The sequence below is a fragment of the Pongo pygmaeus genome, chromosome 6, assembly GCF_028885625.2.
Source record: "Pongo pygmaeus isolate AG05252 chromosome 6, NHGRI_mPonPyg2-v2.0_pri, whole genome shotgun sequence".
Taxonomy (NCBI): Eukaryota; Metazoa; Chordata; class Mammalia; order Primates; family Hominidae; genus Pongo; species Pongo pygmaeus.
In genome coordinates, this window is record NC_072379.2 from 74,206,644 (window position 1) to 74,229,105 (window position 22,462).

Consider the following 22,462-nt stretch of genomic DNA (forward strand, 5'->3'; position numbering starts at 1 on the left):
CACTGATTTTACCGGTGTCTTTTAATGTTCTGTTACACTATGTTGTGCCATGTTGTTTTATATTATGTTAGACTTCTGTACAACCTACAAATTTCTATAAGTATTTTGTGGATGTAATGATTTTGTAGATAAAAATAGAGGTTTAAAACTAGGTTACTCCAACAGCCATTCATGATAAAATAAAATAAGTCAAATTAGGAATAGAGAGGAACACCTTCAAATGATAGAGTCAACAAAAAACATAGAGCTAACAATGCTGAACAGTAAAAGACTGAATGTTTTTCCCATAAAATCCAGAAAATGGGTGTGCACTCTCACCACTCTTATTCAACATAGTACAGCAAGTTCTAACCACTGAAATAAAGTAAGAAAAAGAAAAAAAAGGCATACAAATTGAATAGGAAGAAATAAAAAGGTCTCTATTTAGAGACAACTATATTGTTTACATAGTGAACTCTAAGAGACCTATCCAAAAAAAAAAAAAACTCTCCTAGAAATAAAAAGTACATTGAGCAAATTAGCAGGATACAAGATTCATCAGTAACACAAAAAATCAGTCACATTTCTATATAGAAACAATGAACATGCTGAAACTGAAATTAAAGGCGCAATGCTATTGACAATCACTCCAAAGAAACTGAAATACTCAGGCATATAGTTTAAAAACATGTACAGGATCTGTATGCTGAAAATTACAAAATGGCATGCAAAATATCAAGGAAGACCTAAGTAAATGTAAACGCTTAGTGTTCATGGATTTTAAGACTCCACATAATAACGATGTCAATCCTTCACAAATTGATCTATAGGCCTAATGTTATTCTTATCAAAATCACAGTAAGGTTTATTATAGATATATACACGCTTATTGCAAAATTTATATAGTGAGGCGCAGGCCCTGGAATAGCTAAAATAATCTTGACAAACAAGCGTAAAGTGGGAGGAATCACTCTACCTGATACTAAGGTTTACTATATAGCTAACGTGATTAAAACAGATTGGTACTATTGAAGGATAGACACAGACCAATAGACCCAATTTCCCCCAGTAGTGGCAACTTTGTAAAATTACGGTATGGCTTAATATATTAACATATAATAAAGTATAGCACTGAATACCACAACCAAGATATTGGCATTGATATAATCCACCTATTTTGTTCGTATTTTCTCAGTTTTACTTGTACTCGTGTGTGTGTGCATTTAGTTCTATAAAATTTTATCACATGTGTAAATTCATACATCTGCTATCGCAATCAAGATGCTGTATAGTTCCACCAAAAACATCCTTCAAGTTGCCCTTTTATAATACACTCTTCTCCTGCCCACATCATCTCCTCTTCACCCTATCTGTAACCAACGGCAATGCCAAATCTAAAATTTTGTCATTTCAAAAATTTTATATAAATGGGATCATACAGTATAAAGCCTCTTAGGGTTTTTCACTCAGCATGATTCCCTGGAGCTTCATCCAAGTTGTTGTATGTATCAATAGTTTGTTCCTTTTTACTGCTGAGTAGTATTAGTTGGTACAGATGTACAACTTGTTTAACCAGTCACCTGTTGAAAAGCATCTGGGCTGATTCTAGTGTTTGTTTATTCAAATTAAACTGCTGTGGATATTCAGGTACAAGTTTTTATGTGAATACAAAACTTCATTTTTCTGGAATAAATACCTATGAATGCAATTACTGACTCATATGGTAGTAGTATATTTGGTTTTGTAAGAAACTACTAAACTCTTTTCCAGAGTGCTGTACCATTGCATGTACCCACCCCCATGCTCCAGCAATGTAAATGATCCAGTTTCTCAGCATCCTAGCCAGTCCTTCGTATAAGTTCTTTGTATCGTATATTGTAATCCAATCCTTTGGATTCCCAGGGCATTGCACAAGGCCTGGTACAGCCCACTTATAACATAAATGTATACTGCTTTAAAATATATTTGTGTAAAGTTTAAAACTGGCAAAGAGAAAGAGTGAGGATAAGTGTTTGTAGCTTAGGTTAGGGATGTGACAGGGAGCAGTTTTACTATCTGGACCTACCCATTGATTTGGTGCTATAAGGAACTACAAACAGAAGGTGAATGGATGCATTTAAACCGCTAGGTGCAAAGCTGAAATGTTTTTAAAGAAGGGCTAATGCAATAACATTTAAGTTCTTTGCAATAAATTTTTACTTTCATTACATTTAAGCATATGATGTTAATACATTTAAGCATGTAATGTTAATACAATAAAATAATCTGAGATATGCCAAGTGTTATGGAAACACTGAGAAAGAGACCATGAAAGACGACTCTCCCCCTCTGTTCTCTCTTGTTTTAGGTCCAACTTCTTCCTGTTTCCCCTTTTTGCCTCCCATTTGGCCTGTTTCTTCATTTCTATGCTATGCACCTTTTTTCATCTCAGTTTAACTTTAGTTTCTCTTTCTTCCAGCTGATTTCCTTTAACCAAACATTCTTTTCCCCTGGAAGTTCAGCTCTCTCTCCTGTGACTTTCTCTCAATCTGTCTCTCTGATGAATCCTCATGGATTCATCCTAATTTAGGTCTTAGACTACACTATTTTGGATGAAATTCTGTCTTCTTAGGGAACTGAAGTAGGAAGAGCTGTTGGGCAATCCCATCTGAAGGTCCTGTTGACTATTTTACTTGAAGCTTTTTTTCTCTCCATGATTCTCTCTTGACACAAAAACACTTCCAAGTACTCTCATTCTTTTTTTTTCTCTAAAGCCTTCTGTTTCCCAATAACCACAGACACTTTGTGCTTTCACAGTAACTATCACATTCTACCTGTGTTATATCACTTTTTGTCTTTTTGCACCTTTGAGGTGATCAACTTTTAGAGAAGTTTCATTAATTATTCATATCCACAAGTGCCTTGTACAGTACTGGCCATATTGAATAATTACTGAATGAATTCGCTTGTTATTAACATGTTATTGACTTCAGTTTTAGCATGTCTTTAAGATTATAAATGTTTCTGCCCAAACCATTTTCTATTATATTTTTGAAATTTATGGGCACCAAGTGGATAATTAAGTAGATAATTAAGTGAATAAGGTGAATCTGTAAACCCTACAAAACATAGTAGTTAAGAGGTCAACTTGGATAAAAATGTATAGAATTAAACAATTGTGTTCAAATCTCCCTTGTGGTCATCTGACAAAGTCAAACTTAACTGCTGTCTACAGTAAGATATGGAATTATTTTCACATTTTAATTTACTCAAATGGCAAATGTGGCATTTCAAACACATTCATTCATACTAGATTTAAGTTCTGCGTGGAAAGCCCTCTGTAAGGACATCATTATTCTATCTGGCATCATTCATTCTTGAACATGGGTTATAAAAGTTTCAGTGTTTTCTGGCAGAAAATACAAACAGACGACTGTGTATTGCAACATTATAATAGGAATAGCAGCAACGCAACAAGAAGCCAAAATGTGTTTAGAACTCAGGCTGAGCCTTCTCTGCCTCCTCAAGCTAACACAAATTTTTGACTCCAAATGGTATAATTAAAAGTCTTATCTTCATCTACGTATTTTTCATTTCTCATTTCTCAAATGTCTGTTCCAGGTGTTTGCCAATGTTTAGACAGTCACTATTCAATGTTTTCTACTATTTTGTTTCTTAAAATCTTCAAATGTTAGAAATTACAGTGTTGGCTTTCAGGGACTTAAAAATGTATATGTGTGTGTGGTTTTGTGTGTTTTCCTCCTAAGCTCAGGGATAAAACTAAACAAACACGAGTACTGGGCAGGCTAGCTAGTTTTAAAAGAAGGCAAAAAGGCTCAGAGAATAGGCATGTTGTTAGACAGGGTGTGCCCACTGGCACAAGACCTCCTGGGGAGAGGCTGGACATTCAGGATGTTTATGAGTAAAAGTAGAAGGTGGAAAAAGAACACACAAGGCCCAGTGTCCTGACAGCCTGGCACGAATGCAGCTCAAAATAATTACTACTGCTGAAGGAGTCGTTTCTGTTCCATCTTGTGTCCTTGCTAAAATAAATAATAAATAATAACAATAAAGCAGTCTATCTACATAAATATATGAAATACCCATATAGAGCTATTTATTTATATATAAAATATCGGTATTTTTTTCTTGCTTCCACCTGAGGACGCCAGCTTCCTAATGAAGCGGAGTTTTTGTCTACCTACAAGCAGCATGGTGCGGGCAGAATCCTGTTTTAAAGAGGCCCAGAACAATAATTCCCGCAATCATAGAGAAAATAAGCCAGTGCCCGAAACCAACAAATAAAAATAATGTGTGAAGAAAAACAAAAAGACTTCTCCCTAGCGGAGGCAGATGCCCCCAGACTTTATGACTTCCTCTCCATCCCGACAGGGAAAGCAGGACTGAGTTTGTCGGAAGGTGAGCGGGGCTTGGCCAGAGACGGTGTGCGCTGAGGCAGCGCCCCTGGACAAGAGTGGCGTTTGGATACTTGAAGGTGAATGGGGGAAGAAGCCAGAGTCACCAGCACCAAAGTCCAGGAACTACACCTGGCAAAGGTGAAAGCCTGCGAGGTAAGTCAATTGCGGACAACGCCTGAGCCCCGCGTTTGCAGCCGGCAAGTTGACTTCGGTAGGGAGAAAGTGGCCGGCCCCAAAGGGCAGCCCCGTGAGGGCGCGAGTGGCGCGACAGGTCTCCAGTCTAGCTCAGTTTGCGGTCCCCTTTACTCCCACGCCTGCAAATCTCAGACCCCTACGTCCTCCCCTCGCCGGCCTTGGCGCGTCGGGGTCCCGCCGCCCGCCGTCCCTTACCGAGCCAGAAGTGCAGGCGGTAGGTGAAGCCTCGGCTTGTCTTGGCCGTGTGCAGCACCAGGTAGGCATCCCCGACGTAGAAGTCGCCGTGAGCGCTCTGGGGCACGGGCACCAGCTCCAGCTTCTCAATCCTCCAGACCTGCAGCCCCGCCTGCTTGCCCGCCCGGGCAAACTCCTCGTAGTATAGCTCCCGCGCCATGGCTCCTGCACGCGATGCTCCGGGGGTCGCGGGATATCGTTGATCTTGGAGTTGGACTAAACCGAGAGCAGCAGGAGGAACCTTATTCGCCGCCACTTTATAGGGTTTGCCATCCGGGGAGGCGGCGCCCTGAAACGGGAGGGGCTGAGTGCCCAGGCGCGAGTTGACGGAGGCGGCGATCGCTTCCCACAGGGAGCGCAGCGCTGGCTTCCAAGCTCCCACGCCCTGCCCCAGGCCAGGAGCGGAATCGGCGTCCCAGAAGTCTTGAGATTCAGAGGGAGTTTATAGTAACTCGTGCCAATGCCTCCTCCAAGGAAAGACATTTTCTCTAGCAATAGACGAAGAACATTAACGATTAAAACTGCTTGGCACTCCTTCGTGCATACCCATCGCCACCGTCCTGCATATTTCCCCTTCTCTCGCTAATCCTGTTATTTCTGGATCTCAGTTGTGCCTGGCAGGAGGGGTCAGGTGAGGAAAGAGCGCGCCAGCCCTACAGAGTTGAGTCAGCGTTTACCCGGGTGGAGCAATACCTGTTCTTTCTGGCCCTCTAGAATAATTCTTAGAACAAGGCTTCCTCTGCTAGTAGCAACACCTGCTATTAGGCAGCAGACGAGTGTGTCACATTAGCATGCTGGAATAATTTTAATACATCCTTCTTTAAAAAATTGGCTTTTTGAGTAACAAGCATCCTAATGATCAATTCTGTCATTTCATTGGGCAATCTCTCCATTCCTGATGACCAAAGTTTCTGTCTCGATCTTCCAGTTTGAAAATACCATGAAAAACAGCATGTCAGTTTTCTTGGACAGGAAGAAAACCTGGGAGAATGGCAGTCTTACCCCAAGTGACAGAGCTCTGTAAATCTCAAAGAGTTCGGGAGCTGTGGTTGAGCTTTCTTAACACCTGCTTCCTTTGGCCAAGAAAGATGAAAACAACAATAACAACAAAAACCCAGCAGCCGCCCTCCTGAGATGTTCTCTGCAGGGCTGTTTGTGGCTGTAATTTTATGCCTGACCGGACTTCTGGGTTACCTGTTACCTAGCTTCAAGGTGATAATTTTCTTTGTTTTACCTACAGGTTTTGCTTTTGCAGCATGGCTAAAACACTATGGAATACAGATGGAAATTTTACTCTTGATTTGGCATTCGTTTAACAAGCTGGTATAGCAAAGGATTCTGTTACTGAAAAAGGCAAATCACTCAGGATGTATAGACTAAGAAAGCTGAATTTCATGCGTGTAAAATTGTTTTCATTCAATTTCTCAAATTACATGAATCCCTAGAAGGTCAATAATAATGCAAAATTAGATTTTTTTCCTTAATTAAATTATGTTTTTAATAGTTTATTACATGACCATGGTAAAAAAATTAAAAGTACAAAATGTGTGCAATAAAAAATTATCTCCATTTCACCCTGCCACCCAGTTGCTTTCCCCAAAGGCAATTACATTACCAGTTTCTTATGTATTTTTCCAGACACTCAAATTTTGTCAACAAGAATATAGATAATGTAGTTATTTTAAATTTTTAACAGAAAATGTAACATATAACCTTTTCGAATCCCCCCCCCCCGTGTGTGTGTGTTTGTGTGTGTCTGTGTATCAACACACAGTACTCATAGAGCTACTGGTTTTTACTGACCACATGGTATTCCACCTTATAAACATACTAATTTATTTTGTCTATCTCAGTTCATAGTGTAGGGGCCAAGGGAAAACTTCCCCTCTACCCTCTGAAGTTTCACTGAAAAATCAAGTCACAAAAGGCAGATTAACAGGACAAATGGCATACAAATTTATCAGCGGGCATGGGGGAGAATCACAGAGTGATTGGCCAATATCCCAATGAGGTACAGAGGGTTGTACATCCTTATTAGAGGAAAGGCAGATGGGTGATGTATGGGTGATTTGGGGGGTTAGAAAATGATTTTTAGGGGAATTCAATGGGTTTGAAGAACATACAGTGGCCTGAGACAAAGTGTATTAAGCCTGCAGAGCAGACAATGGTTTGTGACAAAAGTCTCTCCATGTGTGTTGACAGACTTCTGTCTTTCTTTCTGCAATATGAGTTCAGTTTGTGGAAAGTCAGGGAAGAGACCAGAGGTAACTGTTTTCTTCTTTGGCAAGTCGAGACTTTAGGCAGATAAGGGAACTTCAGAGAACACCTTCATCCTGTGCTTTGGGAAAGAGAGGATTGGTGAAGGAAGGTCAAAGAAAACTTAAGCCTTCTTCATTTCAGCAGGTCAAAGTGTCACATTTTGTGGTATTGGTTTCTGAGCCCCAACATTAGGCATTTAAATTTTGTGTATATTTTGCCAATACAGTGTTACAAATAGCACATTGAACATACTTTATTATGCATTCGCAGTATTATAATTGAGATAAAACCCTGGAAATATAATTGGTTAGGATTAAATAGCTTTTATGATAGTGACGATAATTATGAAACCAATTACTACCACTTACTGATCTTTGACAATACTAGGCTATAGTACACATTACCTTGATTCAATTCCTGCTTTCATCCTTAGTTCTGAGGCTTTCAGGAAGTTACTTAACTACACATAGCCAGCCTCATGTTCCTCATCTCTAAAATGGGAAAATAATAATATTTGCCTTATAAGATTATTTGGTTTAAATGAGTTGACACATATAAGGTATTTGTGTCTGTTACACAGAAAACACTCAATAATTAGGAACGATTATTATGTGGTGGTGAGCTTCCTTTTGCTCCTTTAGATATCTTCTCTATCCTGCACCATTCCATCTTCCCTTGAGGTTGATCTGCAAGAGCTAAATCAAGTGGGCTCTGATGTCCTCTAGCTTGAGGCTTGGTTGGAGACCAGAGGGAGAAAAGAGAGTGAGGTCGGAGTATTTATTTCCTTGGCTCCTTCTGCAAAAAGTCACTGTTCTTTTAAAGGCAAACAACTCTGTCTGACTTTTTGTCTCCTGTTGGGTCATAGCAACTCTCCCCTCACATGTTTTATTCCTTTTGTTTTCTCTGCCTCTGTTCTTTTGTATATAGCTTCCTAAAAATCTCCTGGAATTTTCCTATTTTGCATGCATGCTCTGTTATAAGTTGAGATCCTGATGGATAAATTTTATTAGCTACATTCTTTTTTTTTCTCCTGACCAAAACAGCGAGAGGTGGATATGAAGCCTCATTTTACTGATGAGGGAACTGAAGCTTTGGAGTTTGCCATAGGTCAGTCACCCAGCTGATGAGTAGCCAAAGGGAATTCAAGTTCTCTCTCTCATTCAAAAGCACTTGCTCTTTCCAAAAACGTATTCTTTCAATCTAAATTATTTGGCCAGGTGTTTTTCCCTGAAGCATACTTTATAATTTTATTTTCTTCAAGGTTGTATCTAGAGAAGCTTCTGATCTAGTATGTCCCATGCAGCCCTAAGAAACTTAGTTTTAACTTTGAGCCGTTAGGTCTCAGTTTCCTTATCTGTAGACTGAAATCATGTGTTCTCTTCCTCCTGATGAAAAAAATATAAGAACTGGTGCTCTAGACTTAAGATAATTTAAAAACCAGAGGTGTCTCAAGTTCAGTTTCAATTTCAGTGATCATTCCTTTCTTGGAGAAATAAAAAGAAGCTGTGGCATAGATGAAAGTGAAATTCCCTCTAGGTTAGGCCAGAGCTAGTGTGAGGCAAGTAAGACACACGCCTAGGATGCAAAAGTTAAAGAGGCACAAAAAACAGCAACAACAAAGTAGCATTCAAGATAAATACTATTTTAAGGTGATATTTTAAAGCTCAAAATTAATGCAAAATATCATGATATAACATTTCAAATAGAGACAGGATTGTTAATAGTGCTGTACAGGCTGAGACAAAGGAAAAGTACTGATCCTTCCATTACTTAAAACTTTGGGCTGGGCACGGTGGCTCACCTGTAATCCCAGCACTTTGGGAGGCCGAGGTGGGCAGATCACGAGGTCAGGAGACCGAGACCATCCTGACTAACACGGTGAAACCCCGTCTCTACTAAAAATACAAAAAATTAGCTAGTTGTGGTGGCGGGCACCTATAGTCCCAGCTACTCGGGAGGCTGAGGCAGGAGAATGGTATGAACCCGGGAGACGGAGCTTGCAGTGAGCCGAGACTGCGCCACTGCACTCCAGCCTGGGAGACAGAGCGAGACACTGTCTCAAAAAACAAAACAAAACAAAACAAAACAAACAAAAAAACCACTTTGATAGTTAGTTAATAGTTTTGGCATTAATTTTGATATTTAAAAAAGTGCTGCATTGAAATACTATTTTATATACTAAAATACTTGATTTCTTTTTTCTTTTTTTTCATCCTATTAATTTTGTGCATGAGGCAAGTGCCTCACTCTCCTGACCCTAGTCCTCTCCTGGCTAAGTGAGCTCCAGATCTAAACTTCCAACTCCCTGATAGATATAGCTACCTGATTGGTCCTGTTGAGGTCAAGTTCAACATACTCACAACAATCTTATCGTTTTATCCAAACATACTTCTATTTTTTTCTAATTTCACTAACAGATCATTTAATTTTGACCTAACACTCTCTGTTTATCTCCATATGCAATCAACAACCCAATCCATCCCTAGTAGCCTGCTCTCTTGCTCCTCCTCTGATCTTCAGTAGAGACATGCAGTGAAAGTTAAGCGGCCTAACTTACAATATTGCTTTGACCTAGGTTGAATCCTTGTTCTCCCCCATTTCAGCTCACTGAGCTGCGGCAAGTTACTAAACATTATGTGTCTCAGTTTTCTCATCTGTGGAATGGGGATACTGACAGAAATTTCCTTGTAGAATTGTCATGAGGATTAAATGGATAAATACATATAAACCTGGAAAAGTACCTGGTACATAGTAAGCGGCAGTAAACTCCACTGAGACTAACAAGTGATTAATTCATTTCTCCAAATTCAATCTTCAACGAATAATGTTTCCAGAGTCCAGATAAGGACTGCCCATTTTCTACACAAAAAAAATGGTCTCCAAAACCAAGTGCCAATTTCCTTTCCAGGCCTGTATTTTCTCTTCCTCTCTCATACCCTAGTTTCCTAAAAGTAAATAATTTCCTTCCATTTGTGTTATTGCCCTTCTTCCATATCTGTCTGTTAAAGTTCCTAATTCTTTAAAGTCTGCTTCCTTAGGGTCATGATTCCCCCGGATCCATTAAACTCCAGCATCCTCTGTGCTCCCAGCACTCCAGATCTGCTTACATCATAGCAGCTCCCACACCCTGAAGTGTGTTTTCTCTCTCAAGTTTGAAGGTTCACTTAGAGATTCATGTCTCATTATTTGATTCCCTGGCTTTATGGTAATACATGCTGACTAGGTATGATTGAATTGTTTGTTTTAGATTAAATTACATTTATATTTTCATCAGTTTACAAACCTCAGTCCAAGAAGAAACCCCCAGTGTGAATAAGTCTTTACCAAGAGTCAGGAGGTTTGAGGTTTGGGGCCATGTGATTGGACTCAAGGTAAGTGTTCTAGAATATTAATACCTAGAGGGGAATGTTGCATACGTTATTCCTCTGAATAAAAAACAATGTCAAATAATATAATTGATGTATTGTGCAATTCAGTAAAATGGGTTGGGAAAAATGAATCAGCTTCAAGCGATCTTCATTCCTCAGGGGTAGAATCTCAGAGTTGAGAGACATTTTATTTATATCATTGCATTGTGATCCCAGAATTGTTGAAACTAAACATATGAAAGACAGGGACTGCACTTTTTTCCCCCAGGAGAGGTAAATGCTTTGAATGTGCTATTTATTTGCTTTCTTTTTTTTATAGAAATAATGAAATAATGTAATTAAAAATACATTTCTTTTACTGGTAGTCCTGCTAAATTGTAATAACTTAACATTTGTTTTACCAAATTATTTGAGGGTATAAGCATGGAACCTGGAATCAGGGGACCTGAGCATTGTGAGGATTAAAAGAGATTGTGTATGTCAAAGCCCTAAGCAATCAACAAAATCAGTTGATAATCAGCAAACACCATTTTTTCCAGTACCTATCAAAGCTTCACTTAGAAGTGAAAATACATTCCAGGGAAGTGTATTTCCATCCTTTCGGCTCATTCTAAACAAACTAGAGCTTAAAAAAAAGCACTTTTTTTTTTTTTTTTTGAGATGGCGTCTCGCTCTGTCATCCAGGCTGGTTAGTGGGTTGCCAAGGTTGATTTTCAGTACTCTAGTTTGCTACTTAGACTACTTCATGGATAGGTTCTAGAAATTAATTCCACATTATGTTTTTTTCCAGCATTATTTCACACAGGTCTAAAATTGAGACACAGAATGGCAACTCAGAGTGAGAAATGCATTTGCATTTAAGTGCCCTGTCAAGCAAGTGGTTTAAAGGAAGCATGCTTATGAAAAATCTGATACCAGCCTCATTCTGCTGTGCTTGTCTCGGGCTTCAACATACCCTCAGTGGAAAATGCCTGGAAGCAGGTTGCATCCGGCATATTTTGCAGGAAAAATGAGAAACTTCACTGAAGGTGATTTATAGGCAGTGCTCATGGGCAACAAAAACCCTTTCAAAGCTTTGTCAGAAAGATGTCCATCTCACAGTTCAGGAAGACAAAAAACCCACCCACTCATCTGTTAAATATAATCCCTTTGCCATTCCAGTTTTCCTACAACCTCCACCTTTATGAAAGCTAGTAAAATGAGGAGGATTTGAGCAATGACTCATTAGCACTGACAAGAGAAATCAGTGTGCAAAGCATTTGGCAGGAATATTCTAACAAAAGACAAACCTGAGATGTCCATGCTGCAGGAAGAACTCTGCATTAGACACCAGAAACATTCACACACTGGCTGTGTAAACAACAGCTTTGTGAACTTGGACAACTCTCGTCACCCAGGCTGGAGTGCAGTGGTGCGATCTCGGCTCACTGCAAGCTCCACCTCCCAGGTTCACGCCATTCTCCTGCCTCAGCCTCCTGAGTAGCTGGGACTACAGGCGCCTGCCACCATGCCCGGCTAATTTTTTGTATTTTTTAGTAGAGACGGGGTTTCACCATGTTAGCCAGGATGGTCTTGATCTCCTGACCTTATGATCTGCCCACCTCGGCCTCCCAAAGTGCTGGGATTACAGGTGTAAGCCACCGCACCTGGCCCAAAAAAGTACTCATTTTAAAAAAAGCTTCAATCAGGATTTTGGACCTTCCCTTTCATAAGTCAATTATTTTTAAACTACACATAACACTGTAACTATAAAGTAATACTGAGCCATGAACTATCATAGTCCAAGGTTCAGTACTAAAGTGAAGGTTTTATTGCTGTTGAATGTGTGCTGGTGTGCTATATGGTCCATTTTTGTAAACCTGCTTACTACAGCAGGTCATAGTTGGTTGATTTGACATTTCTTCTGAATACTATGATGTAGTATTTTATTATGTAAGCAATGTCTAACCCATGTTTGATTATTTACAGAAACATTATCATTACTTTAGATAAGAAAGGTTGAGGATGAAAGTTTCATGAAAATTTATGATTTAAATGTATTTTTTTCCTTTAAAATTATATTTGTATAAATGGAGATCATATCGTCTAAAATATAATAAAATTGAGGCTAATGGTGTTTGAGCCTATGTCATCTTTTTTGCCTGATTTTTCTAAATGTCTCTATTTTACTAATAATCACAATTAACAATTTATTCTGTTTTGCTTGCTTATTTGTAGCCCTGGCATTACCACTTTGTGAGAAATAACTTCAGATTTTCAAGGACTAAGTCAACAATACTTGAATGCTAGAACTGTGTAACCATAGAAAATGATGGAAATCAGATATGATCAGATTGTTGTAAAGATGATCATTTTGTTGTAAAGATACTTACAAAATATGATCATTTTGTTGTAAAGATACTTACAAAAATAAGGTTAATTAATTCATTTAAACCAAATAGAAGGTTGTTTTCAAAAGTTAAAGCTTGAAGATTTTTTTTCTGCTAGCCAGAAATAACTTCCTTTAGCCAATTCTCTTTTTGTCACAACCTCCCTTTATATGAGTTGAAATTATGCAATTTGACTGTAACTCCTTTTACTCTTGGTATTTTGAGGCTTCCTTGAAATCACAGGCCTCTATGGAGTAAGCAAATTGACTGAAAGGATTTCCGAAGATACTTTATTTTACATACTTCAGAGAACAGTGTCTTTTGAGGCTGGCAAAGGGAGCCTCATCAACTCCGTATCTACCCAGTTCCTCTCCTGAAATGACAGAATTTTAAAATAAACAGCTTAACAAATATTCCCTGGACAGCTGGTACTCATGCTTCTAGCTGAGGCCTACTGAAGAAAGATGGAGAGCAATTTGCTTCACCCAAGAAGTCTTAGGGCACTGGGATACTTGGGGCAGTGAAGATGAGGGAGAATTCTTTTTGTTTTCCCACCATTTCTTTATCTCAGTATCTACATGGCATTTTTTTCTGATTGCCGTGGTTACACATGTTTACTGAAGACAATTTTGAAAATACCAATTACAAATGAGATTAAAATTATCCCTAATCATACAACCTAGGGATATGCTCTGATAACGTTTTACACAAAATTAAGATCATGATATAATACTGTACATTTCCATTTATAATTTGTTTAGGACTCATACTACACAGATCTTTTCTTTGAGTGGTTGGGGTTAAAAGCAGAATTCCCAAAAGTTCCATCCTTCCTTCCATTTGGGAAACCCTGACTTGTTAGGCACAGAAATATTCCATGTCATTTTAGCATCACTCAATTGTATAATTTTGACATTTATTTTTATGTGAAAATTGTAGAAGAATTACACTCATCCATAATCATGTCTTTCTTGCTCGCTCTCTGTTTTAACAAGTATTATGTTATTTAAGAAGTTCAGTGGCCTTGGCTGGGTGCTGTGGCTCACGCCTGTAATCCCAGCACTTTGGGAAGCCGAGGCGGGCAGATCACGGGATCAGGCGATCGAGACCATCCTGGCCAACACGGTGAAACCCCGTCTCTACTAAAAATACCAAAAATTAGCCGGGTGTGGTGGTGAGCGCCTGTAGTCTCAGCTACTCAGGAGGCTGAGGCAGGAGAATGGCTTTAACCCGGGAGGCGGAGCTTGCAGTGAGCCGAGATCGCGCCACTGCACTCTAGCCTGGGTGACAGAGCAAGACTCCGTCTCAAAAAAAAAAAAAAAAAAAAAAAATAGAAGTCAGTGCCCATCATTGACTCATAAAATGCCATCTTTTGGAGGTTACAGCATTTTTAACAGTTTGATATCCCTTTCAAATTGTTGAGTTGATAGACATGCCTATGCATTATCTTTCTGTCTGTCTGCCTATCTCTGTTCCTCTATTCATCCATTTCTGTTCCTCTATTCATCCATTTCTCTCTGTATTAGTGGTTAAGAGCACAGGCTCTGGAACTAGCTGTCCTGAGTTTAGTTTCCTGTTCTGCGAGTTCTAGCAATGCTGTGGCAAGTTACTTTGCACCTCAATTTTATGATCTCTAAAATGAGAGTACTATGTGATAGGATTGTTATGAAGGTTAAATGAGTTAACACATATAAAGTTCTTGAAATAGTTCTTACCAGCTAGTAAAACGCTCAGTAAAGGCACATTACAGTTATTCATGCATAAACACACATACACATCTACCCACAGGTACTTCAGCCAAAATGGAATGCATATCAGCATCCAGCTTCCTTTCATTTAAACAAAATCGTATTAATAGATTATGAACATTCTTTCAGGTAAGTATGTATGGATTTACCTCATTAAAAATAATGGCTTTGCATTCCATTGCATTAAGTAATATGTAATTTCCTTATTTTGGTACTTTTAGTTGCTTTACATGCATAAATTCAAATAATATATTAATAAACAACCTTCCACACATATCTTTCTTTGTATACACGTTACTATTTCTGTAAGATAGATTTCTAAAAGTGGAATTTCTAGGCCAAATGATTTACACGTTTTTTTGTTTGTTTGTTTGTTTTTTTTGAGACGGAGTCTTGCTGTGTCACCCAGACTGAGGTGCAGTGGGATGATCTCAGCTCACTGCAACCTCCGCCTTCCAGGTTCAGGCGATTCTCCTGCCTTAGCCTCCTGAATAGCTGGGACTACAGGTGCGTGCCACCAACCCCGGTTTATTTATGTGTTTATTTATGTATGTATGTATTTATTTATTTTGAGACGGAGTCTCTCTCTGTCGCCCAGGCTAGAATGCAGTGGCGCGATCTCAGCTCACTGCAAGCTCCGCCTCCCGGGTTAATGCCGTTGTCCTGCCTCAGCCTCCTGAGTAGCTGGGATTACAGGTGCTCGCCACCACGCCCGGCTAACTTTTTGTATTTTTAGTAGAGATGGGGCTTCTCCGTGTTAGCCAGGATGGTCTGGATCTCCTGACCTTGTGATCTGCCCGCCTCGGACTCCCAAAGTGCTGGGATTACAGGCGTGAGCCACTGCGCCTGGCCTCGCCTGGCTAATTTTTTGTATTTTTAATAGAGACCGGGTTTTGCCGGTTTTACACATTTTTTTTAAAGGTTTAAGGATATCACCAAATTATATTTTCTAAGTCAGTGGACAAAAATGACCATTCCCCTTATCTTAGTACTAAATTCTAACAATTTTTTATTAAAAATTCATTTCCAGTCTAATGCATGAAGATTATATCTCATTTTCTTAAAGTTGTATTTCTGTGTTTTCAGTGAAATTTAGCATTTTTCTATATATTTGTTACTATTTTTATTTCTTCTGGAAATTTCTTAATATATTATTTGAACATATATCAACAAATCATATTTTGTGTTAGTGTGTTAAGTATGCTAATTTTTCCTCTTAGATGGGTTGCAAACGTACCATTTATTTTCCTTCTTTGTTTTCTCCTTAGGAAAGTTTTCCTAACGTGATGTTAAATAACATTCTGATATACTCTATTGCAATAATTTTGAAACTTTGTATTTTTTCCTTAGATCTTTACTTCATCTGAAATATATATTTGTGTTATAACATAATTTAAAGATATAATTTTAATCTAAATTTATAACCACATTTCTTAACAAGATTTGTTAAATCATGTATATGTACTGATTTGAAAGATGTTTATAAAATATAAAATTTTTGTTTCTTAATCTTCTATTTAATCTACTAACTTATTTATTCATTTATCTGTAGAATGCTTTTTTGTATCACACTAATTTTTTGTTTCCCTTTAATCTCTGCTATGGCAGGTCTTCACTGTTTTTTTCTGTCTTAGCAATGCTTACATATTTTTCCACATAAAATTAAAAATCAATTGAACATTGTGTTTTAGCACTAATTTAATCTACTCTTCTGGGAACATTGTATAATTTTAGCGTTTGATCATATCTTGGCTTATAGTGGTCAATAATATTTCAGAATCTTTTAAAGTTCTTATTTCTAGACTTTTCATAAATAAATATGACATTTTTGTTATAATATTCTAAGCAAGTAAATGTCAATAAATTTGAAATTCAAGTAAAATGAATATAGTTCTAGAAAATGTAAAAATGCCAGAATTAATGCAGTAAGAAATATAAAATCTTAAATACACGTTAAATTAACAACATTGTTTTAAAAGCAAAAACTTCCCTCCTATAAAATACAAGGCCGAAAAAGTTTTACATGTGATTCACCTTTACTTCCTATTGTACACTAGTTGATGTAGAAAATACAATTAAAGAAAAGCTGCTAAAATCATTTTGATGAGGCTATTATAGCTACACAACCCAATAAAGGTATTCTAGAAAATATAATTATGGCTCAATTTCATTTATGAATATCAATGCCAATGTAATAAATAAAATTTTCTCCAACCAAGTAAAAAATGTGTTTTGTTTAAAGAAAAAACAGTAGGATTATCCTACTAGAGTAAAAAGTAATAAAATTCTTCTTTTTCAATATTCTTAGAAGGTTACATAGAAGGGAACTTTATTAATGTAATGGCATAATAATAAATTGCATTAATAACATAGTAAATAAAAAAACTTTAGAAGAATTTCATCTATGGTTGGCAAAAATGATAGAAAAAAACATTAAGAAATCCACTATCTCACTACTCTTCAAGAGGGTACAGAAGTCTTTGACAATGCAAAGACTGGAAAAAGACATACAAGATATTAAGAACTGCTAGGAAAAATAAAAATTCAATATTTGTAGATGATAACCATGTAAATAAAAGGTCTAAGAAAATGTACTGACAAATGAAGAGACCTCACAAGAAACTATAGCGATTATCAAATGATTCAAATAATGTAAAATGAAATGTAATAATGTAAAATATAAAAAATGAAATAGAAATTCAAAAGAATCAAAATCTATAAAATTGAATGTCTGTATGAGTTCAGAGTAGAAAGGGCTTTCTTAAACAAAATCTCAAAACAGCATAAAGTACAAAGGGAAGAATGGATAACTTTGACTACATCAAACTAAAGATGTAACTTCAAAATAAGACAACAAAGATGAAGTTAAATGTTGGCTGATAGACTGCGTAAAAATAAAAATATTTTCTATTAAGTATATCAGGAATATACATATAAACAAAAAGGACTCAGCAAGAAGAAATTCAATAAATCTTATGGAACAGTAATTTCGAATATTGATACAGGAAATAGAAATTATTTAGGCAGATAGTGAGGGTAAGAGAGTCCTCGGTAAGGTTCCTTTTTAATAAAAAGCAGCTTCAGGCCAGGTGTGGTGGCTCACACTTGTAATTCCACCACTTTGGGAGGCCAAGGCGGGTGGATCACCTGAGGACAGGAGTTCGAGACCAGCCTGACCAACATGGTGAGATCCCATCTCTATTGAAAACACAAAAATTAGCCAGGCATGTGGTGCATGCCTATAATTCCAGCTACTCGGGAGGCAGAGGCATGAGAATCGCTTGGGAGTCAGAGGTTGCAGTGAGCTGAGATCGTGCCTCTGCCCTCCAGCTTGGGCGACAGAGCAAGACTCCATCTCAAACAAACAACAACAAAAAAGCAGCCCCCAAATCATTTCTTTTCTAACAAAAAGCTACCTGAAAAATCACGCTGCAAGCATAGATAAACAAGCTAAAAGCTTGCATAGGTAAATGCCAGCAGCTCTGCCAATAGGAAAGGAATACCTGGAAGCCAGGTATATTCAACATGGAGGTTCCCTCTTCCCTTTTCTTTGCCGCCATGTGTGCAGTAAAAAAGCAGGCAACATGGCACCAGCCAGGTAGAGACCCTATCTGCATAATACAAGATTAGGGTGGGATGGCCAGCTTCTTCCTGTACTATGCAAACAGCACACCTGGTTCAACCAATCTCTCCGGCCCTATGTAAATCAGACATTACCTCCTTAAGCTCGTCTATAAAACCCCCGTGCATTTCACCACAGTACTGGAAGACCCACTTGGGCGCCCCTGTCTCTCTGCAAGAGAGAGAGCTATTCTCTTTTTCTTTTGCCTATTAAACCTACTTTCTTAAATGCACTTTTTGTGTTTCTGTGTCCTCGATTCCCTTGACGTGAGACAACGAACCTCAGTTATTTATCCCAGATGATGCCAATTCAATATGAAGTAATGTGAATGGCCAGTAAAGCATGAAGAGTACTCAGTGCTTGGGTCCTCACTATTTAACTGGAGGAGTCACATAGCCAATATTTGAGTGTTTACGATGGCCAGGCTTTACTAAATTCTTTTAAAATATAACTGTTCTGATACCTGTAGCAACTTTACGAGCTATGTATTATTATTATCTCATTTTACAGATCAGAAAACAGGAACAGAAAGCTACATAAGTATTCTACCTACCTAGAATATGAATCTAGGTAAGATTGCTTTGAGCCCATGTACCTAACGACTGTGGGATATGATGAGGTTTCTCTTTGAATAGCCTGATCAATCCTTTATTCTTTAATTCACAGTACCCCTCCCCCCTTTCTCTTTTTCTCCTCTTTCCTTTCTTTCTGCCTTTGTTACATGCCCAGACATGCCAGAGTACCAGGCATTATCAGTACCAGCTTGCATTCCTTTCCTTATTTAGACAGAAGACTAGTTCTCTAGCTCATTTCAGACACTTCTTCCCCATTTCCTCTCTCTCTTACGTGCCCACCTTATCTAAAGAAAATTCAAATGTTTAGCCAACCGGTTAGTTTAGATTGTGTGGCCCAACTCCAGTCAATGGAGAAAGGGTACCGGAGCAGGGTTTGCGTCATGAATAGAGGCTCTCATGCCCCTTTGTTCTGGTGTGCTCTCATGGACACTGGCCAGGGAGAAGCACCCCTCTGCGCATAAGTAAAATTGCTTTGCTGAAAATCCTTTGTTTGAGTGTTCAATTTCCTTAGTATTTTGAGCATTATTCCCAACACCACTACAACCACTACGATCCTACTTCTATAGCTATCAGTTTGTTAAACAATTAGAAAGATTAAAAAGTTATATAATATCAAAGGCTGATGAGGATGTGGGGAAACGAGAAACCTCCTACAACATTGAGAAAGGCAGCTCCAACATGACATAGCCATTTGGAGAGCAATCTGGTAGCATTTACTGAAAACTGTAAGCACATACTTTGTATTCCCAAATTCCACTCTTGTATTTGTACTCTAGACATGCTCTTTACAGATGCACAAGAAGACATGTACAATGATGCCTGCCAGAGCATACTGTGTGTATAAATAAGTTGAAGGCAACCTAGGAGATCAGACATAGGTAAATGTATGAGTAACGTGGTACATGGGTATGTACGAGAGAAATAACATACAGTGTCAGAGGCAATAAACAGCATGGAAGGAATAGCAGCATAGACAAATTTCAAAAAAATAAAGTTGAATAAAGTAGTAAGAAACTGAATGCAATACCACTTATACTGAGAGGTGACAGCATGCTGGCAGCCCTGGCAACCCTCTCTCGCTCTGGGTGCCTCCTCGGCCTCTGCGCCCACTCTGGCCACGCTTGAGGAGCCTGTCAGCCCATGGCTGCACTGTGGGACCCGCTTTCTGGGCTGGCCAAGGCCAGAGCCGGCTCCCTCAGCTGGCGGCAAGACGTGGAGGGAGAGGCGCTGGCGGGAACCAGGGCAGCGCGCGGGTTTTGCGGGCCAGCGCCAGTTCCGGGTGGGTGTGGGCTCCGCGACCCCGCACTCGGAGCGGCGGGACTGCCCCTCCGCCCCCTGCAGTGAGGGGCTTAGCACCCGGGCCAGCAGCTGCGGAGGGTGCGCCAGGTCCCCCAGCAGTGCCGGCCCACCAGTGCTGTGCTGGATTTCTCGCCGGGCCTCAGCTGCCTCCCTGTGGGGCAGGGCTTGAGACCTGCAGCCCGCCATGCCTGAGCCTCCCCCACGCCATGGGCTCCTGCACCGCCCAAGCCTCCCCGACGAGTGCCGCCCCCTGCTCTGCAGCTCCCTGTCCCATCAACCGCCCAAGAGCTGAGGAGTGCGGGCCACTGCGCGGGACTGGCAGGCAACTCTACCTGTGGCCCCAGTGTGGGATCCACTGGGTGAAGCCAGCTGGGCTCTTGAGTCTAGTGGGGACTTGGAGAACCTTTATGTCTGCTAAGGGATTGTAAACACCAATCAGCACCCTGTGTCTAGCTCGGGGTTTGTGGATGCACCAATCGGCACTCTGTATCTAGCTAGTCTGGTGGGGACTTGGAGAACCTTTATGTCTGCTAAGGGATTGTAAACACCAATCAGCACCCTGTGTCTAGCTCGGGGTTTGTGGATGCACCAATCGGCGCTCTGTATCTAGCTAGTCTGGTGGGGACTTGGAGAACCTTTATGTCTAGCTAAGGCATTGTGAATACACCAGTCGGCACTCTGTATCTAGCTCAAGGTTTGTAAATGCACCAATCAGCACCCTGTGTCTAGCTCAAGGTTTGTAAATGCACCAATCTGTGCTCTGTGTCTAGCTAATCTAATGGGTACTTGGAGAACTTTTGTGTCTAGCTCAGGGATTGTAAACGTGCCAATCAGCACCCTGTCAAAATGGACCAATCAGCTCTCTGTAAAATGGACCAATCAGCAGGATGTGGGTGGGGCCAGATGAGGGCCTAAAAGCAGGCTGCCCAAACCAGCAGTGGCAACCTGCTGCAGTCCCCTTCCACACTGTGGAAGGTTTGTTCTTTTGCTCTTTGCAATAAATCTTGCTGCTGCTCACTCTTTGGGTCCACACTGCCTTTATGAGCTGTAACACTCACTGCGAAGGTCCGTACTCCTGAAGCCAGCGAGACCACAAACCCCCCGGGAGGAACGAACAACTCCAGAGGTGCTGCCTTAAGAGCTGTAACACTCACCGCGAAGGTCCGGAGCTTCACTCCTGAAGCCAGCGAGACCACAAACCCACCAGAAGGAAGAAACTTCGAACACATCCAAACATCAGAAGGAACAAACTCTGGACACACCACCTTTAAGAACTGTAGCACTCACTGCGAGGGTCCGTGGCTTCATTCTTGAAGTCAGTGAGACCAAGAACCCACCAATTCCGGACACAATACCATTTAGAGCACACCCATATTGATAAAAACAAATTTTATGGAAGAATGTATTTGCAAATGGCCATCAACTACGTGGAATGTGGTTTGGAAGAGTGTTCATTGTCTGCATGTAAGTGGATGCCTGGTGGAGATAGGAAGGGGATGAATGATGCAATAATTAATGGGAAGAATCTCGAAATGAAATATAAAATAAGGGAGGTGCACAGTTAGAATAAAAGCCAGTCATGAACTAACGAGTAATGCCAATTTAATTATGTGGACTTGAAATGCAAGATCCCAAAGCAAAACAAAATAAAACTTGCAACATCAATTTCAACATCGATTTTGTATCTCTATTTTAGTGATAGATTTAAAAAAAATTAGTATATCAATATATAAAATTTAGACTTGATATAATAAAAATCCTTATGGATTTAAAGAAATTTTGGGAGCCGGAAGAATAATACAAAAAATTATTAGAGATTAGTGTAGTGGTTCTAGGTTCACTTTTTCCTGTGTATACTTTTAGCTCATATGACACAAAGAAAAAGCTTTAGCTCAGGAAGTGTTTCACATGAACTGTAAAACCTCGGTTATTAATTTACTATTTTATTGCCATTTGGTTTAACAACATGTAGAAAAATGCTTGTTCTTAAGACCTGAAATCCTCCAGCCTTAGAAACTTTACAAATCATTTGAACATCACAAAAAAGTTCAAATAATTAAGGCCAATATGTTCTATATTACATTATTTTGACCTTTCTTTTTATCTAATCGCAAATCTTGTAGTGACCCACTGAGCATATTTACCTTTTGAATCAAGGAAGCAGCAAGAAGGAAACAGCTGGGTAAGTACTTATAGAAAGAGAAGGCAGAAAAATGAAGGAAAATGTTTCCCTTTCAGGTATATTCTTTCCAGTTGTCTTAATTACTATCCTCTTGCATTGATGGCCTTTATTGAGTGATTGCAATGTTTAATTTTTCAAACAATAACAATGAAAAATTATAGTGTATTAATATATTCCTTAAGAGGTAAAAAATGCGTTTTTTCTCATCTAGCGATATAGTGAAATATTTGTGAAT

At 39.3% G+C, this 22,462-nt stretch overlaps 1 protein-coding gene across 1 annotated transcript in view; it reads right to left on the bottom strand.

The window, feature by feature from the left end:
• The window catches only part of SCIN (scinderin), a 75,682-nt gene extending 70,310 nt beyond the window's left edge, over nt 1–5,372 (bottom strand). Inside the window, exon 1 of the mRNA XM_054496802.2 lies at nt 4,767–5,372. Within this exon, the coding sequence (XP_054352777.1) occupies nt 4,767–4,965 (199 nt within the window). The 5' untranslated portion in view covers nt 4,966–5,372. The remainder of the gene's footprint in view (nt 1–4,766) is intronic.
• Between the last annotated feature and the right edge of the window lie 17,090 nt (nt 5,373–22,462).